At 35.6% G+C, this 16,537-nt stretch overlaps 1 protein-coding gene across 1 annotated transcript in view; it reads right to left on the reverse strand.

Moving 5' to 3' along the window:
- Window positions 1–16,070, reverse strand: part of LOC146157544 (potassium channel subfamily T member 1-like) — a 29,454-nt gene extending 13,384 nt beyond the window's left edge. The window contains exons 1-15 of the mRNA XM_083388247.1: window positions 15,803–16,070; window positions 14,803–14,882; window positions 13,232–13,331; window positions 11,824–11,956; window positions 8,930–9,064; window positions 8,086–8,169; window positions 7,210–7,304; window positions 6,408–6,591; window positions 5,449–5,551; window positions 4,107–4,305; window positions 3,409–3,586; window positions 2,721–2,824; window positions 1,791–1,940; window positions 940–1,145; window positions 242–353 (exon numbers count right to left, since the gene is read on the reverse strand). Of these exons, the coding sequence (XP_083244373.1) occupies window positions 242–353; window positions 940–1,145; window positions 1,791–1,940; window positions 2,721–2,824; window positions 3,409–3,586; window positions 4,107–4,305; window positions 5,449–5,551; window positions 6,408–6,591; window positions 7,210–7,304; window positions 8,086–8,169; window positions 8,930–9,064; window positions 11,824–11,956; window positions 13,232–13,331; window positions 14,803–14,882; window positions 15,803–15,972 (2,033 nt within the window). The 5' untranslated portion in view covers window positions 15,973–16,070. The remainder of the gene's footprint in view (window positions 1–241; window positions 354–939; window positions 1,146–1,790; window positions 1,941–2,720; window positions 2,825–3,408; window positions 3,587–4,106; window positions 4,306–5,448; window positions 5,552–6,407; window positions 6,592–7,209; window positions 7,305–8,085; window positions 8,170–8,929; window positions 9,065–11,823; window positions 11,957–13,231; window positions 13,332–14,802; window positions 14,883–15,802) is intronic.
- Between the last annotated feature and the right edge of the window lie 467 nt (window positions 16,071–16,537).

The raw sequence follows: 16,537 nt of genomic DNA on the forward strand, positions 1-16,537 counted from the left end.
CAAACCATACATAGTACCCCAGGTGACTTATAAAGTATTATGTTTTAATGTATTTATTTATTTATTTATTTAAGGAGTCATGGACATTTGGCCAATTTAAAGCCCCAAAAAATCCTAATTTAAAACAATCATACATTTCAATCATAAAATAATACTGAAATAAACAATTCGTTAAGTATATACTCTGCAACATTTTTGAGTTAACTCTAAATTGAAGAAATACCGGCACACAGTTTCCTACCTTTGCATTGTCGTTGACGTTTCTTCGCTCTCCGCCGAAATGATTGACAGGTTTTCACGCTCGACTGCGGTCCTGTCCACTGATGTTTTATCCTCATCGCCGAAGCTTCCAGCTGAAAAGTAAACCGCGATTTAGCAATTGCTTTTGCACGAAAGCGTTAAACCAGAAATCATTTAAAAATCCAATTAAATGCTTCAAATGAGTTGAAACAAGGCGATTATTCGTCGAAACAAAACAAAAAATTCTCCTAAACGCTTTTAGCACGTAAATAGAAATAAATTTAAAAAAATAGAAAGAAATAGAAAGAAATTTTAAATCGTTTAAAAATAATAAAGATCCTTTTAGGTTAGCTTATTTTTAGGTTAGTTTTGACAGAAGAAAATATTTAATAATCACCAAACTTATGTTGAAAAATTAACAGTACAAAAAACCTGATTTCCAACGGTTAGAGTTAAGGCGAAATATTTTTTGTCGCAGAAATCGTCGGAGTAAATTTACAACAGTTAGAGAAGCTGTTAGTTTGAATAATGTTCTCATTTTATTTCTGTTAAAACTTCCGTTGTTTTTGGTGGAAATGGTACTTTTCACCAGAAAGCTGTGATCTGTGCAACTGTTTTATTTTTCCATTGCTATATCTATTCAAACATAGAAATCACTAATTACAAATAATCGATTATCTGTTAAACTCTTCTTCCTACATGATAGTTGTGAGCTGTGATGCGTGTCCCTCCTGCTTCCAGCTGCTCCCTCCGCTCCTCTCTCCTCATCATCCACGATGATGGCGTCCTCCTCACCGGTTAGGCAGATGTAGAAGAGCAAGTCCTCCGGTGCAATGAAGAACTCGTTCCCTGGGTTGACAAGGACCTCGCCTGCTCGTTGGACCGCGAATAAAGTGGCTCCACATCTACGAGTGGGATAAAAAAGGGTAAAAGAGTGATTTAATATTTAGAGTTAGCGTTTTCAAATGAGTTGTGTTGATATATACTAATTAAGTACTTAAGTGTCAAGTACACCTAATTTAGAGTTGACTTATGTACACTTAAGTCATTGTTTTTAACTTGAGTTGACTTATGTACACTTAAGTCATTGTTTTTAACTTGAGTTGACTTATGCACACTTAAGTCATTGTTTTTAACTTGAGTTGACTTATGTAGACTTAAGTCATTGTTTTTAAAAAGTTTAAGTATATCTGCGAGTGGAAAAAAGGTGAAAAGAGTGCTTTAATGACTTGAGTCAATGTTTTTAAATAAGTTGACTTTTGTGCACTTAAGTCTCTGTTTCAAATTATTTGACTTAACTTAAGTTTACTTAAATAACTGAGTAACTCAGTTGGTACTTAAGTAACTCAATTGACTTGACTTCGATGACTTGTCTTAATGCACTTAAGGCACAGTTTTTAAATCAGTGCATTAGACTAAGTTACTAACTGAAATGAGTTAACTTGACATAAGTATTGACTTAAGTCAGTGTTTTAAATGAACTGACTTGCCTTAAGTGCACTTAAGCATTTACAAATGATGAAATTACGAGTTGGCGATCATCTGCTTACTTTGATTGGGCGAGCAACGAAGCGTGACTGAACTTAAATCCAAGATAAGCGCCAAAAAACTTGCTCTCTCGCGCCACCACGCTGTAGATCTCGTTTCCCGCGCTTCGACCAAACTCACGCTTCCATTCTTGCTTCAGGTTGTTCCCCTCTCTGGAGAAATAAAACGGAATTTAGTTGGACTAAGAGAAATACAAAGCCCATTTGGAAGACCGAAAGAAAAACTTAATTGGGAGATGTAAATGTGAGTATAAATGTTAGTCAAGCTTTACTATTACGTAGCCTGGTATCTTCATACCAGATAACATAGAAAAATATGCTACAAAAGCATAGAAATTATGGTAAATTTGAAGATACTTACATGTGTACGGGGTCTAAGATTAATTTAACATTGTTGCTGAAAGCGTTTAGTTATAATGAGGACAATATAATGTCATGTCTTTTATTGAAACGTTTAAGCAATGACACCAACCCCTGCACGGGCACTAGTGTTAATTTTATGTCAGTAGAGTTTTAAGCCAACGTTTTGTTGTTCGCAAAAACAATGTATGGTTACCACTGAAAAAAAACTAATCAATAAATTTTCCTATTAAAAAAAGTTCATAAAAATCAGTACCTGCAATAGACACCACAAGATTTAGAAAAATGAAAAATAAAAAAATATACGATTATAGCATATTTTGTGTTATTCATTCACTAAACCTAATGCACTTTTGCTCATATTACTACCGACATAACACTGTAAAATAGTTTTCCCAAAAATGTCAAAAACACAGGCATAAAGTAATTCGTAGTTTAAAAAACGATTATAATATTTTTGTATTATTAATAGATTAAACCTGCCGCTTATCACTGTAAAAATTACTCCCTTAAATATTTGAAACAGCTAAACAAGGTCAGAAACAGGCATAAAGTACACCGTAGTTTACTTACTGTCCTTTTGATGTGTGGGCAAGTAACGTTAGTAGTGTTGAAATTGCTGGGATGAAGCTGTTCATTGCAAGTAGAATGTATTTTAACTCGTCGTCGCAAATTACCTGGAGAAAAATTTACATTTTTTAAATTCAGCCAACTTTGTTTTTATTTTCGAAAGGACAATAAGGTCATTAGCTATAAACATACCCTAAAGAACTCTGAATATTAGTTAAAAAAATTGGGAAAACGGAGTTTCTATTGATGAAATTATAAGAAAATCTTTTTAAAATCAATAATCTACTATTTCGCGAAATTAACCCAAAATGAACACATTTTATGTTACAAATTAACGATTTTGTTTTTCAAAACGTTTACTTAATGTACACCTAATGGGCCAGCAAACATCTTTTTCCTCAATTCAAAGGAATTAGTCACCGTTTAAAAACCCAATAGAAAAAATAAAAAAAGAAATGTTAAACTGAATTTCACTTGTATTGTATACCATATTTTACATTTCTTGAAAACAGAATGATAAAATAGTGGTTTAAAATATTATTAGGCAGAGCTTTACGTTCATCCACATCCACATGCTTTTTTTACACATTTTAAACGTTTGACGTTAAATACAGATTTAGGAAACTCATTAGCCTCATTATTTTATTATTAGTTTGCACAAAAATTCGTTTCTAAAAATAAATACACTTACTCTGTCGGCGAACTGAACGTGAATTCTGCTTTCCGATCTTAAAATCTGAACGTAGAGTGGACATCTGGGCGCGAAGTCCTTTACCGCCATCGTGCGGAGGATCGTTTTCTCGTCGGCCGCCACACGGTCGCGCTCTTGTCGCGAGGTGAGAATAAAGCAAGCCTCCGCTGCGTCAGCTCTAATCAAATCAAGTTGTAATCAATAGGTTTTTACCCGAGAGCAACCTTTCAGATTAAAGTCGAACTTGATAAATAATTGCGAAGCGAAAAAGGTCGAGTAGATCGACATCATCTTGATTAAGACGTTTCAAAAAGAGCTTGTATCATCTTCAGTAAATGTCACTTTCTACTTGAAAACTGGCAATGCCTTACAGGCAAAATAAATATTTCTGGAAATTTTAAGAATTTATTTTCTGTTTTATCTTTTTTTTATAAACAGTTTAATATCATCTAACACGAAAACATGAATCTCTCTTTTACATTTGATTATTTGCGGGAGAATTCAGTTTTTCAGCTTTCATTTCTAGTTTGGCCTAATGAAGCACGGTTGAGAGAAAGCTTAATGAAGACAAATAAATTTCTACTTTGACCTGAGAGCACAGGTTGTTCAAAAGCCTGTCGAGATTTAGTAAAACTTGTCTTTAAACAGTGACCTGATTACCTTTATAAAAATAACCATATTCAAAAAAGGTCACTTACTTGACTCTGGTGAGGTCTTTCTCGCGTAGCACCGACCCCTGAATATAGATGACCCTCTCCGCCCAAATTGGGACCTGTAGGAAGCTTTTAAGGGGCCCGTCCAGCTCACAGGGGGAAAGGAGAACCACGTAGTACTTTTGTAGGCTCGGGTGTGCGTAGAACTCGTTCAGGAACTCTAGGATCACGTCCATTCGTAGAACTGGAGAGAACCGTTAAAAATTGATATTAGTGGTTGGAGGTTGTATTAAGACGTAGGGTGAACATTGAAGCCCATACTGAAGTAGAAAGCATTTTGAACATTTCGAATTATTCTTTATTTGTTGGAGACTTTTATTTCATATAAAATGCTACCAACTTTCTTATGGGCTTTGATATTCTTCCTACGTCTTATATACTTAAGTAAGCGACGTCAGAAAGGCTAGATCAGAGTTGTTGTAGACGCATGTGTGCATCTTTCATTAAATGATGATATGGGTAAATCCCCTTCAATATGTTGCTTGTACTAACATAATGTGGCAAGCATTGGCAGTATGGTTGTTTCTCGACTCATCCTTTTTTTTTTTTTTTTTTTTTTTTTTATTGATTTAACGACAATCAGGTGGCAGTCTTACGACTGAAGAAAACCTTTTGTCGCGACACCAATTACAGCGAGTAACAAACAATTTTAAGGAACAACACGTAATAAATTAATACTGGACACTGGAAAGAAATTGCATCAAAATCTACGAGAAGCTAACAAAAAGTCATGTACAGCGTTAAATAAAATGAGAGATTCAGAGCAAATTAAATCAGGATGTCCAAACAGAATGTAATTCAACAAAGTAGCATTAGACAAGGAAAACAACGCAGTCGGTGACATTACAGAATTATCGACAAGCAGTGAACACTCTATCCTTTCTGGGCCTGTGTAGCTCAGTTGGTAGTTTTGTCGAGGTCACGAGTTCAAACCTCACTACAGGCCAGTTGTTTCTCTAACCTTCCTTGCTTGCATCATTAATCGACAGACTTGGTAAGTTTGTCAAAGGTTACCGGTGTAGTGGAGCACGGTTGAAACACAATGCAAACCACAGAAAAACAGCACGGAAAAAACGAGTTTTTCGCGGTTTTGTTGCTAAATGCTTCAATTTAGCTTTTTTTAACATAAGTTTGTGGAAAAGATGATACGACTTGACGTGGCGGAATTTATCGACCAACTTAAAAAAAGCATAATTAGATAAAAACAAAAATTATAAAAATCCTCGATATAATCCGATCGTAAAACTAAATTGAAGTGAGAACATTTGCATAGAACTGCAAACCAAAAAAATTAAATGCAAAGTTTGTACAGTTGTTCATCACTCACCGGTTGCGCACACCACAACATGCTTCTCAGTCTTAGCTCGTTGTCTGCTATATTCGCCTCCTTGTTTCTGTCGTTCTGACCAAAGAAACGAGATCTCCTCAAGCTATCAAAACAACAACGTGAAGTTTAAACCCGACAGCGGTTGAAAAATTGTGTTCCTACACAAGGTTGGCACGTATTGGCTGAAAGCAGTGATGTACCAAACGAAAAACGGATAATTAGTTTGCATAGTTAAAGGGCAAATTTTCGTGTTAAACTTGACTGCCTTTCGAAAAAAAGGGAATTTCCAGGCGGAATTTGTTACCAACACGCTTAGATTGGGAAATTAATTTCAGAATCAAATCTTTGTGGTTCCAAAGTGCTTTTTTAACTCTCCCTCAGCTTTCGAGGCTTTTAGACAACATTAGATCAACTTTCACGGATTTTCACTTTTCAAAATGATTCGGCTATTGTTTCGAGGTGTTCTTATAAGTTTCTCACACAATTCTACGAAAAAATTTTTAACACATTCAGACTTTTTATTATTAAAGACCTAAAATTACTTTATTTAATGTTTACTTAATTTTTTTTTCACTTAGTTCAGAAAAAAATCCCTAAATGACATCAAAAAATACCAATAGTTGAAAGAAAGATTGTTTCGCAACGGCGCCTTCTAAACCTATAGCTTTAGCTGCAAATAAGATAAATTTACAGAGTATTCAAAGATGTTGTAGCATAATGCCTGGAGGTTGTAGTTAGACGTAGAATGAATATCAAAGTCCGTTTAGAAGTGTGTAGCACTCAAAACTTTTCGGAAAACATAAGGTTTTAATGACCTTATAGTTGTTATTGAAGGAGTTTTTAATACGCAAATCACGACATTCAAACACACTTTAAATTCAAAGGCTTTATGGTAACCCTATAATACGTTCTCTCCTTAAAACAAGCGTTTACTCATAAAAACTCAATCCAATTCCAACCTGTCCTGGAATAATGCCGAGAGCGACGAATATAATGATGATGACGAGTAGTTTTGACGGCCAGATGGTCGGTGTGATGTCACCGTATCCCACAGTACTGAACGTTACCACAACAAACCAGAATGCGTCGAACAAATCCATGTGAAGCCTGCCTGCTCGCTCCAAATGCTGGACACCGCATATGCTTGGAAGGAACAAATATGTTATGTCAGCGTTTTTTGCGTTTTTTATGAAAAAAAAAAATAATTACCCCAAACACCATTTGGGAATTTAAACGAATTATTGGCTTTTTATTACAGAAGTCTAAATTCAAATTGGGCCAATTTATCGATTTCCATACATTACACAAATCTTCTAGTATCCAATTGGGGCCATAAAACAACGTTTGAATATTATTTCGACAAATATCAGTTTAAATCCTTGTTCCCCAACATAAATATCTTTTCAATTGATTCTGCTTCAATATTTTATTTACTTTTAATGTACGCATAATCGCATATGCTTGGAAAAACAAAAAAAAATAAGGCCAGAGTTTGTTTTTTGCGTTATTTACAAATCTGTTTTAGTTTTTTATGGAAACAACTTTCAGAGGAGCTCTTTCAAGTTAATATGCCGTTTTAGTTAAACCCTTTTGCCTTGTGGCTTTCTTTTCATTGAAGGAACGTATTCTAGAAACACCGCATATGCCTAAAAAAAAACAAGTTACGGAAAGGTCTACAAGTCCAAACAATAACGCTTTATTACATCCCCACAATATTTATGCAAAAACATACACGTTTTAAAAAAATTAGGATTTACTCACCAGGTTATAAAAAGACACAGCAATGTGGCCACTAAAACGCAAACTTGATTGAACATTGCGCTCTGTTGCTTATGCGCAGCTCGATGAAGATCGTTCTGCAAGCAACATTTAAATGTATAGCTATAGCGTATAGCTTTGGAGCACAATGGTCGGAGGTTGTAGTTAGACGTAGTAAGAATAGCGGAGCCCGTACAGAACAAGGTAGCATTTTGTGAAAGTTTCGGATATTTGTTTATTCATTGAAAAAAAAAATGATACCTATACTTTTGCATGGGCTTTGATATTCTGATTAAAATGATATTAACGATTAAATATTATTTTATCTATATAGAATTCATATTAAAAAAATATAATATAGCAATTTGCAATGTTATAACAACATGCATTGGTGAGAAGGCACTATACATACTGTTAAGGCAGACTGCAGAAAAGAAAGAAACAAGGAGAACACCAGCATCTAAACCTGGTTAGTTGCATTATCTAGATCAGGGTGGTCCCAAATACTGAAATTGTTTGGTTATGATCACACTTTTCCGGTTATACCATGAACTAAACCAGTTTCCTACTTCTTACCCAATTCGGATATATTTTTTTAATGTGTTTGACCGGTTTGTGAGAAGCCACATTGCGTCGTATATGGAACTCTCCTTCTAAATTTTTTTTCGCGCTTCGCGCACACAATTTTACCTAGTCTCATACCATTCGAATTTATCTACGCACAAGTCCGACGATAGCAGCAAGTTTCTGGAGCTTATATGTCTTTCGATGTTACTTTGTGACGCCATCTTAAACATTTCATGTCCCGACCAAACGATGCAGTCAGCCTTGGACCACCCTGTTCTAGATTCTTCAAAACACCTCAATATCCCCACTTACCATCATACGTTCCAATCCCGCTTTGGCAAGCCAGATGTTGAGAAACACAGGAACGAACAAGCATTGTAGTGGAGGCCAGAACACCTGTGTACAAAATATCGGCGTAAACATTTTCTTCAAATCTCCAAGCCAGCGACCACAACATCAGCTTCATTGCAAATGTATCAGGCATGGACGAAATTTGTGAGTTCGAACCTCAGTACAGGTTATTTGTTTTTCTAGCCTTCCATCATTGATCGACAGATTCTAATGGCATGCGATTGCTTACGGTGCACCCGCCTGAATAAGTCTTAAATCCTAATTAACATGATAAGACTCAAACCAAATTAAGACCCTAACCCAGTGGTTCTTAAACCGGGGTACATGGACCCCTTGGGGCTCCGTGAACTAGTTTTAAGGGGTCCGTGAAGGCCAAAGTGAAATATTAATGTGTATTTTATTTTAGGAAGTAATAATTTTTTCTAAATAAAGAAATTAGTAAAACGCTTTTACACTGAATGTATTTAAACTATTTTTTTCACATTTTGTGGACCGAAAACTTATTTCTAAAGTCTATTTGTACTGTGACATCAATTTATGACGTCATTTTTGAAAAATTCTTGCTTACCGTGGTCCACGCGAAGAAAAACAAAATTTTAGGGGTCCGCGGTGAAAAAAGTTTAAGAACCTCTGCCCTAACCTGACGTAATTAGACCAAAACCTTGCGGAATAAGCCCTAAACTCACCAAAACAACTCCTAAACCCGTCTGCATAGATTTTAAATCCTAATTAACATCTAAACGCGTCGTAATAGTACAAGGACTTTGGTCTAATTGCTGGCCCCGTTAACTAATCAGCCACTTACTGTTGCAATGAAGGGCAAACTGCAGCAGATCTCCAGGAACCAGTCGACGCTTATAAGTTGCTGAGCCAGGTTTCCCTTGTAATTCGCAATCGTGTTGATGATCTTGTGGACGCAACTAACACAAGCAAGGATTACCTGCATAGAATAAGGTAAAGGTTTGTTGAAAGTGGTTTTAAAGTCATTTTGTTAAAGTAGAAAAAACGACAACAAAACATGTTGTCTACTTGGGAATTAAATGTGGAACTTCTGATTAAAAGTAAGTCATAGAAATGCCTCAAAAGACGTTTGGTATGACTTAGAGATAAACCAGGTGAAAAAATACCTAATCAGTTTGAATTTTAAAATTAATTATTTACTCACAATTTTTTCGATTTAAGTCGTTTTCCCAAATGAAGCGTGATCAAGATAAGTAAAACATATTCGAATATTGTTTCAATTTTAGAAAAATCTAGGTAACCTTAGGGAAATGGGTCTGCTGAAAATTGTAAAACTTAGGTGCTTAAACGTTTAGTAACTAGCGGTCCAAAACAAGTTTTGGCTAAAAATCTTGTTTCAGGCATTTTGCTTTATAAAATACTTGCGATTAATCGCAAAGTTTAGAATATCTGTCCTATGGATAAATATGTTGTTGCTACCAGGCATAGTATATTTAAAATAGGTTCGTCTGGCGTATATTTCTTCAACCAACGTTTCGGCTTACTATACGGCAAGCCTTCGTCAGAGACTGACACACATAACCAACAGGACGCAAAATAAAATATCTGTCCTATAGGATTTAAATTCACGATGTAATTTGTTAAGGGTTATAAAAATGAACACATTTTAGCAGAGCGGCGACGGTCAATTTTACGGATATATATCTGCATTGAATAGGGTTTTTTATACTTGTACTGCAGACATTTTTCTAGACATTGATGTTACGTTGGTTAAAAAAATATATGCCAGAGGAACCTATTTTAAATAGACATTGATGTTGTTATTTTTGTTAGGCTATAGCCAAACACAATCGGTTGACAAAAGGTTAAAGTCAAATGATTGTTTTCCTGGTTACCTAACCAACCAGCAAGTATGTTTACGATGAAATTTGTTCAGATCCCGTTGCTGTTTTTAAACGTAAACAAAAAATGTCTCGTACGTTTTAAGGTGCACTTGTACATCGGCGCGAAATGGCCATTAATAATTAACAACCTATCACCTGATGCGGAAACCATATTGAAACGCGTAACGAGAATTATCTTACCGGTGTCAAATTGTCACGTCATTTGGCCGGTTAAAAAGATCAGTTTGCAAAACGCATTTCTAGATTGACTACGTTCAATCTCTAATTATAAACTAATGTTTAAAACTTGGCTGAAAGCATTGATTCATCAAAAAGTGTGGCCAATCCTGAGGTATATGTTTGCTCCAAATCGGGGCTTCCAAAATTTTTCACACTGCGACCCCTCTTAAGTCATTAAACCTTTCCGCGATTCTTTAGTTTTAACAGGTTAAAACATTAAATTTCTTGCTGTCTGCTTTGTCACGCACTTGTTGAAGTAATGTGAATTTTGAGGGTTTTCTTTTGCATTAAGTTTGCCGTTAGCATATCAAATAGAAAAAAACTAACATTTAGATCAAAAAAGTATATACGGACTCACTCGCGGCTCCCAGTTTGTGAAACCCTATAGTCTAAATATAATTATTTAATTTTTATTCAAAGTAGTGTTATTATTTATATTTAAAGTAATCATCAATGACTGACGAGGTAAAAGTTGCCAAGATACGAAAAGCAAACAATAACAGGCCCAAAAAGCAAGAAGTCATTTTGAAAGAATGTTTCGATCGCAAGTTTTAAAACTATTTTGGCAGGGCGTGTCAAAAGTAATCATGGACTCTTAGCCTAATTACACTTGTCACTACCATTTTTTATCATCTTTTTAATATTTGGCCTCATAACTTGGCCAAATCCAGAGGTAGTCTGCTTTTTTCCTATTTAACCGTATAGAAAACAGAGTGCCGGCTAATTTGGGAAAAAGGCTGGCCATTTTATATCATGCCTGCCTACAAGATGTGTTTACATTACAAAGGTGCCATTGTGGTGAAATAAGACTCAGGCCCGTTGCCATTAATATTTCATAACAAAAGGGCCGAGGTCTTGCCATTTTTAAGTTGCTTTCGTAATCGTTATTTCGCACTGACATCTGCCTGAACGAAAATGTAATATCGAGGCTATAGTTGGGAAATTTAAGTATATGCCAATTCTCCGAAATTAGATGGCTTAGCCTGGCCTTGAACGTCTTACCTTTGGCATTGAGCATACAAAGGATATTACTGCTGTAATTACTTAGGTCAATAGCTTGCCTTAAGTAAATTTAAGTCACTGTTTTCAAATGATTTGACTTGAATTAAATAGTTCGTGCACCTCAAAAATATCGGCTGATAAAAATCGATACAACAGTCTATCTCCAATGTTTAAATTGTTACATAAGTATAGTGGCAGTTGTGAAAATTGTTGTTAAAATACAAAAGAAATCGAAAATAAGAATCGAAATAAGCATATAGCCACGATGCCTTTGCATCACAGAATTTCACGTACGTCTACGGACATGTCACATACGGATCAACGCAGCTTGTCTGCGTATTTTTGTCAGTTTTTCTATTGTTGCCTAAATATAACAATTTAAGTAAACATCAAGCCATGTAGCTTTCACTTTTACCTAAACGCATATAATTTTACGCACGTATACGGACATGTCACGTACGTATACGGATTAAAAGCAACTTGTATTCCTGTCTTTGTCGGTTTTTAAGTAAACATCTGGCCATGATACCACTTTTATATTGAAACGCATATAAATTTACGTACGATTTACGTATACGGACATGTTACGTACGTATACGTATACGGAGCTCACCTGCACGAGCCAGATGGGCGTCATCCGATCGACCCAGAAGATGGTTTGCCACGAGAAGTTGTACTGCGTCAGCCACGATGGATTCACACCGGTTGAACGGAAGCTCGTAACGTTGCGCGTGCACATGCCGCAACTAGCGATGTGAAAATAATACCAGAAGCGTTAATATTACAACGTAAATATGTTACCTGAAGACAGAGGTTCTTAACCTTTATCTCTTGCAACACATTTGAAACATGTTGAAAATGAATAAAGAGTTATTCGAAACGTTCAAAATGATACCTACTTCTGTATGGGAAAGTAGATATTCTTATTACATTTGAAAAGGTTTGATGGACTGGTCACCAGGGCTGTGTAGTCGGACTCGGGGACTCGGGTAAAACTTCGTATGACTCTGATAAACTACCCAATTCCCGAGTCCGACGTGCACATGCGCAATGCCAAATTTAAAACAGATAAGGACGTAGACTTTTAAAATGTGGAATATTTTTCAATCATGTATTGTGGCTGGGTAAGTTAAATGACACCCCATGAGTAGATTGCTGAATATCCACATTAAACCGGTGATATATTCGCTGTAAAATCGGAATCGGAATCGGGACCTATGGACCGGATTCGGTTGTTTTTCGGACGCACCCAGTAATAGGAATAATGACTAATTTTCACCAAAAATTCGTTCACAAAAGTCAATTTATTTTTTTGCTTGGTGAAGAACCTCGGACTTGAAAGATAATAAACAACTAATAGTCAATAGAAAACCTGATTAGGGGAAAGACAACTTTTACAATCTTTTGTAAAGCGCTCTAAATGTTATTTTTTAAAGGAGGAAATTTAAAGGAGGAATATGTCTTTAATTTTGCTGTTATTTTTTTTTAATTATCATACTATTATATGGCGGGGAGTGTTTTGTTACGCAAATTTACTAGCAACACGATAGTACGAGTTTAAAGGATAATTTGCAACTTAAGATAAAGGCCTTAAGGAAAGCGATACTGCTGTTATAGAAGTCATACTTCGGCCAGAGGTCATATGTCAGTTGTTTGGTTATGTCCCAAGTGGCATTAAATGTCTTCGCGTACAAAAATAGCAAGAAAAGTACACACACAGTGAATTTCCGACATTTCGGCCTAGTAGTAGAATTGGGCTGATAGTAAAAAAACGGCTAAGGAAAAAGCAGCTATGAAAACCACAAGTTTAACAAAAAAACGTCATCACTAAATAATACACGCCAAAAAAAACAAAAAAACAAATACACGCCAGAAAAAAACAAAAAAACATTACGGGATCGGTTTAAAAAAGATTAAGAACCACTGCTCTAGGGAATAGACACAGTATAACGCACAGTACTTGTAAAAGCCATATATATATGGCCAAAGGAACCGGCTTTAAAAACAAGTATTTATCTCACCATGATGTTTCTTTGTAGGGGTCATCGATAGCTGCTCGCACAATGTACAACACAACAGTGAGAAGCTTCAGAATAAAGATGAAAAGTCGAATGCGGAGACCTGAGTGAAAATACAAGATCGTGGAACAAATGTAAGTTCAATGTTTTGAGTAAAGCTGGTTCACATATTTAAAATTTAATCTCCTGATTTAAATGTATAGTGCGAGTAATGATACGGAAACTGATAATGGTATTTAATGTTTCTATGTAAATATTATATTTAGCAACTGATTGAAGTATCTTACTATATCTGAGACCAAACTTTAAGGTACATATCAAATTGCAATCTACCCAAACTGAAAAACGTGTAAGACCATAACCCTATTCCTATATCCTTACCTTCATTTCATTTAGGAAAAACACCAATGTGGATATTAGCTTACTATCTAAATCGCCTTCCAGAAAACATTATAATCTACCTAATACTTTTACGCTCGTACAAAAACATTTTATACGCTAAAATTTGACGAAAAACTAAATTCTATTTACATTTAACAACACATTAGGAGGATTTAATTAAAAAAAGTTGACATGTTACGATGGGAGCCCAATAGCAAGTCAAATAATACAAAGTAAAATATTTTGCATTATTGTCTATACTGATAAAATATCCCGATCCATATTTTACTGGTGACTGCCGCCACTTTTCGAAAACCGCCGACGAAAAGTGATTTTTCAGACCAAAGCCGGATTCCATTAAAAGCCACAACCTTAAACGAATCCATTACCTGGACCAAAGCAAAGCCGTCAAATCTGTTCGATCGTTCACTTGAAGCGTTATGTCTGCCTTTTTCATTAACGCGACCGCCGCCTAACATTAATTAAACATTGGCGCGCAAAAATCGAACACATTAAACGAACGGCGTTTTGCGTAAGTCTGAGGATTGGTGGTTCGAATCCCTGTCTTGACTTTGTGTTTTTTTTCTTTTATCAGTTTTTTTTACCAGTTTCTTTTTCTTTTTATGTATTGGTCTATTTACTAAAAAAACATTATAGAAGTCAGGGGTTCGAACCCCATGCAAATATTGAAATTGATGCACCAAATGAAATCTATGTAGTAGCGTCATAATGAAATCTACATTTTACTCAGTGTTTGCAAAACGATCTTCATATGGTTTTACGTTCAAATCTCAGCCAAGACGTTTTTATTTATTTGGCCTATCGCAAATTAATAACAATTTTTCGTACAGTTGTTGGTTCAACTTTGCCTTTTTTTCCAATTCAGAACACACTGTTGTATAAAAATAAAACCTATAAGGTTATGAGTTCGAACCTTGGGGCGTCACATGTATTTTGGCCTGGTCTTATTTTGCAGTTTATTTCTGGTAAAAAATTTTCAACAAACCAATCCTGGGTTTGCAGGTTTACAAACTTATGACTGGCGAAAAATCCAAATAAGGTACTAAGCTATACTTAAAAAAATACACACACATATGTGTTCAACAACTGTGATTCTCACCGTTCCGCGATGCCTTTTGTTGCACTATATACGCAGGTGTATTTCCAACTTAACGAAAATGCAAGGCACTTACTTATGGTTTGATTCTTGACGAAGTAGTAGCGAAGTCGTTCCATGAAGGTGCTCTCGTTCACAAATAGCTTCATCTGCATCCTGAAAAAAAAACATTTTACTTTTAAGACTTCGAAAATTGCGATATTGTAAACTAGTCATTCTGAAACGCCTTCCCAGTTAAGCCATTTGCGCAAAGAGTTTATAACGATTTTATGCATATTTGTGCAAACGCCCCGTTTGGGGTGCATAGGGTGCCACCGATAAATGGTGATAAGTTTTTCTAAACCACTCTATGTTTCGTTTGATGCACATGATGTTGAACTCTCACGGTCAGGCAAACAACTATTTAACATTAATTTCCATGACGAAATTCGGCAAAATACCTGCCTAAAAAAAAATAAAAAATCGGCGTCTGTGTAAATATTATACAGTTACACCTGCTAGAACAGAGTTAGTTCAGAATAAATTGGTGCATTTCTTGATTTTGGTTCTGTAGATTTTATAGTCATAATCCCAAAACAGTTGGAAGCACATTTGGGGCAAAAACCCGCCACAGCAAGGTCTTTACCTATTGTGGGCTGACAGTATAGGTGGAGCCCTTGGGAGAAAAAAAAAATTTTATCGGGCTTTGGAGTGTCCATAATGATAAAATTATATGTGACAAAATTATTTGTAGCTACATAAACAGAACAACAAGCCACAAGAGTGTTTACGAAATAAATATGAAAATTCCCCTTTGAAGAGTTTATACATTTTCGGTAAATATTGAAATATAGCTTAAAACCAATAAATATTGTCCCAACACGGTAGACCCTCTATTATAAAAGTAAAGGTTCATAATCAAAATATAAGTGCAGTTCAATGCAAAAAGCACATACTTAAATAAAATAGCCCATAAGTACAAAAAACCTAACCTATGAGCGTATTTACCAATTATAAAGGGATTCTTCCGACATAAAGGGGTTCTTTTGACTAATATGTATTATGACAGCAACCGTACATTCATTGAACGTATTTACCTTTTCGGGGCTGACAGTGTAGCGCTAGAGCCGTTTGGTGAAAGAGCAATTTTATCAGGTTTCAGACTGTCCATTGTCTGTGGAATCGGGCCGTTTTGATTCTGATCGCTAAAACTCGATTTTATATGTTCCTCAGCCTCGGAAATTTTTCTGCTTTTCCGAACGGCCATTTGAAGGGCTTAAGACCAGGCTTAAAGGGGTTACATCCCGTGATTCACGTAGTTACTTGTGGTAGTTGTAACCTTAGCACTTATACCATAGCACATTTCGCAAACTTACGCTGCAGAAAGTTTAAAAATTGGTTGATAAGCATGGAAATGTTTGTCGTATACACTTAATATACCATCTTTAATAAGACAGTGGATTTATCTTTTATTTTAGCTTTAGCTTCTGTACTTCATTGTTTAGCTAGATGGAATCTGGGTACATTAAGATATCCTATACTATTTGATCGGAGCCGATGCCCGATGCTTTTATAAAGTCGGGTTGTTATCGAGAAAAGATGTGTTGGACATTCCTATACTAACAGATTACAGTATGGCACTATTTGTTCAAATTACCTATATCAATAAAAAGCACAATTCCTTCAAACAACCCAATTATAATTGGTTTACAATTGGCTTGCAGACAAATTTGCTGTAAATTCAACTCTCCATATGTAAAGATTATTCGCTTGTACAGTGCGTGACCTGTCCACGTCAAACCAGCAGACTTGGGGCAAAGTCGAACTTGATT

Source organism: Ascidiella aspersa, chromosome 4, assembly GCF_963924565.1.
Source record: "Ascidiella aspersa chromosome 4, kaAscAspe10.2, whole genome shotgun sequence".
NCBI lineage: Eukaryota > Metazoa > Chordata > Ascidiacea > Phlebobranchia > Ascidiidae > Ascidiella > Ascidiella aspersa.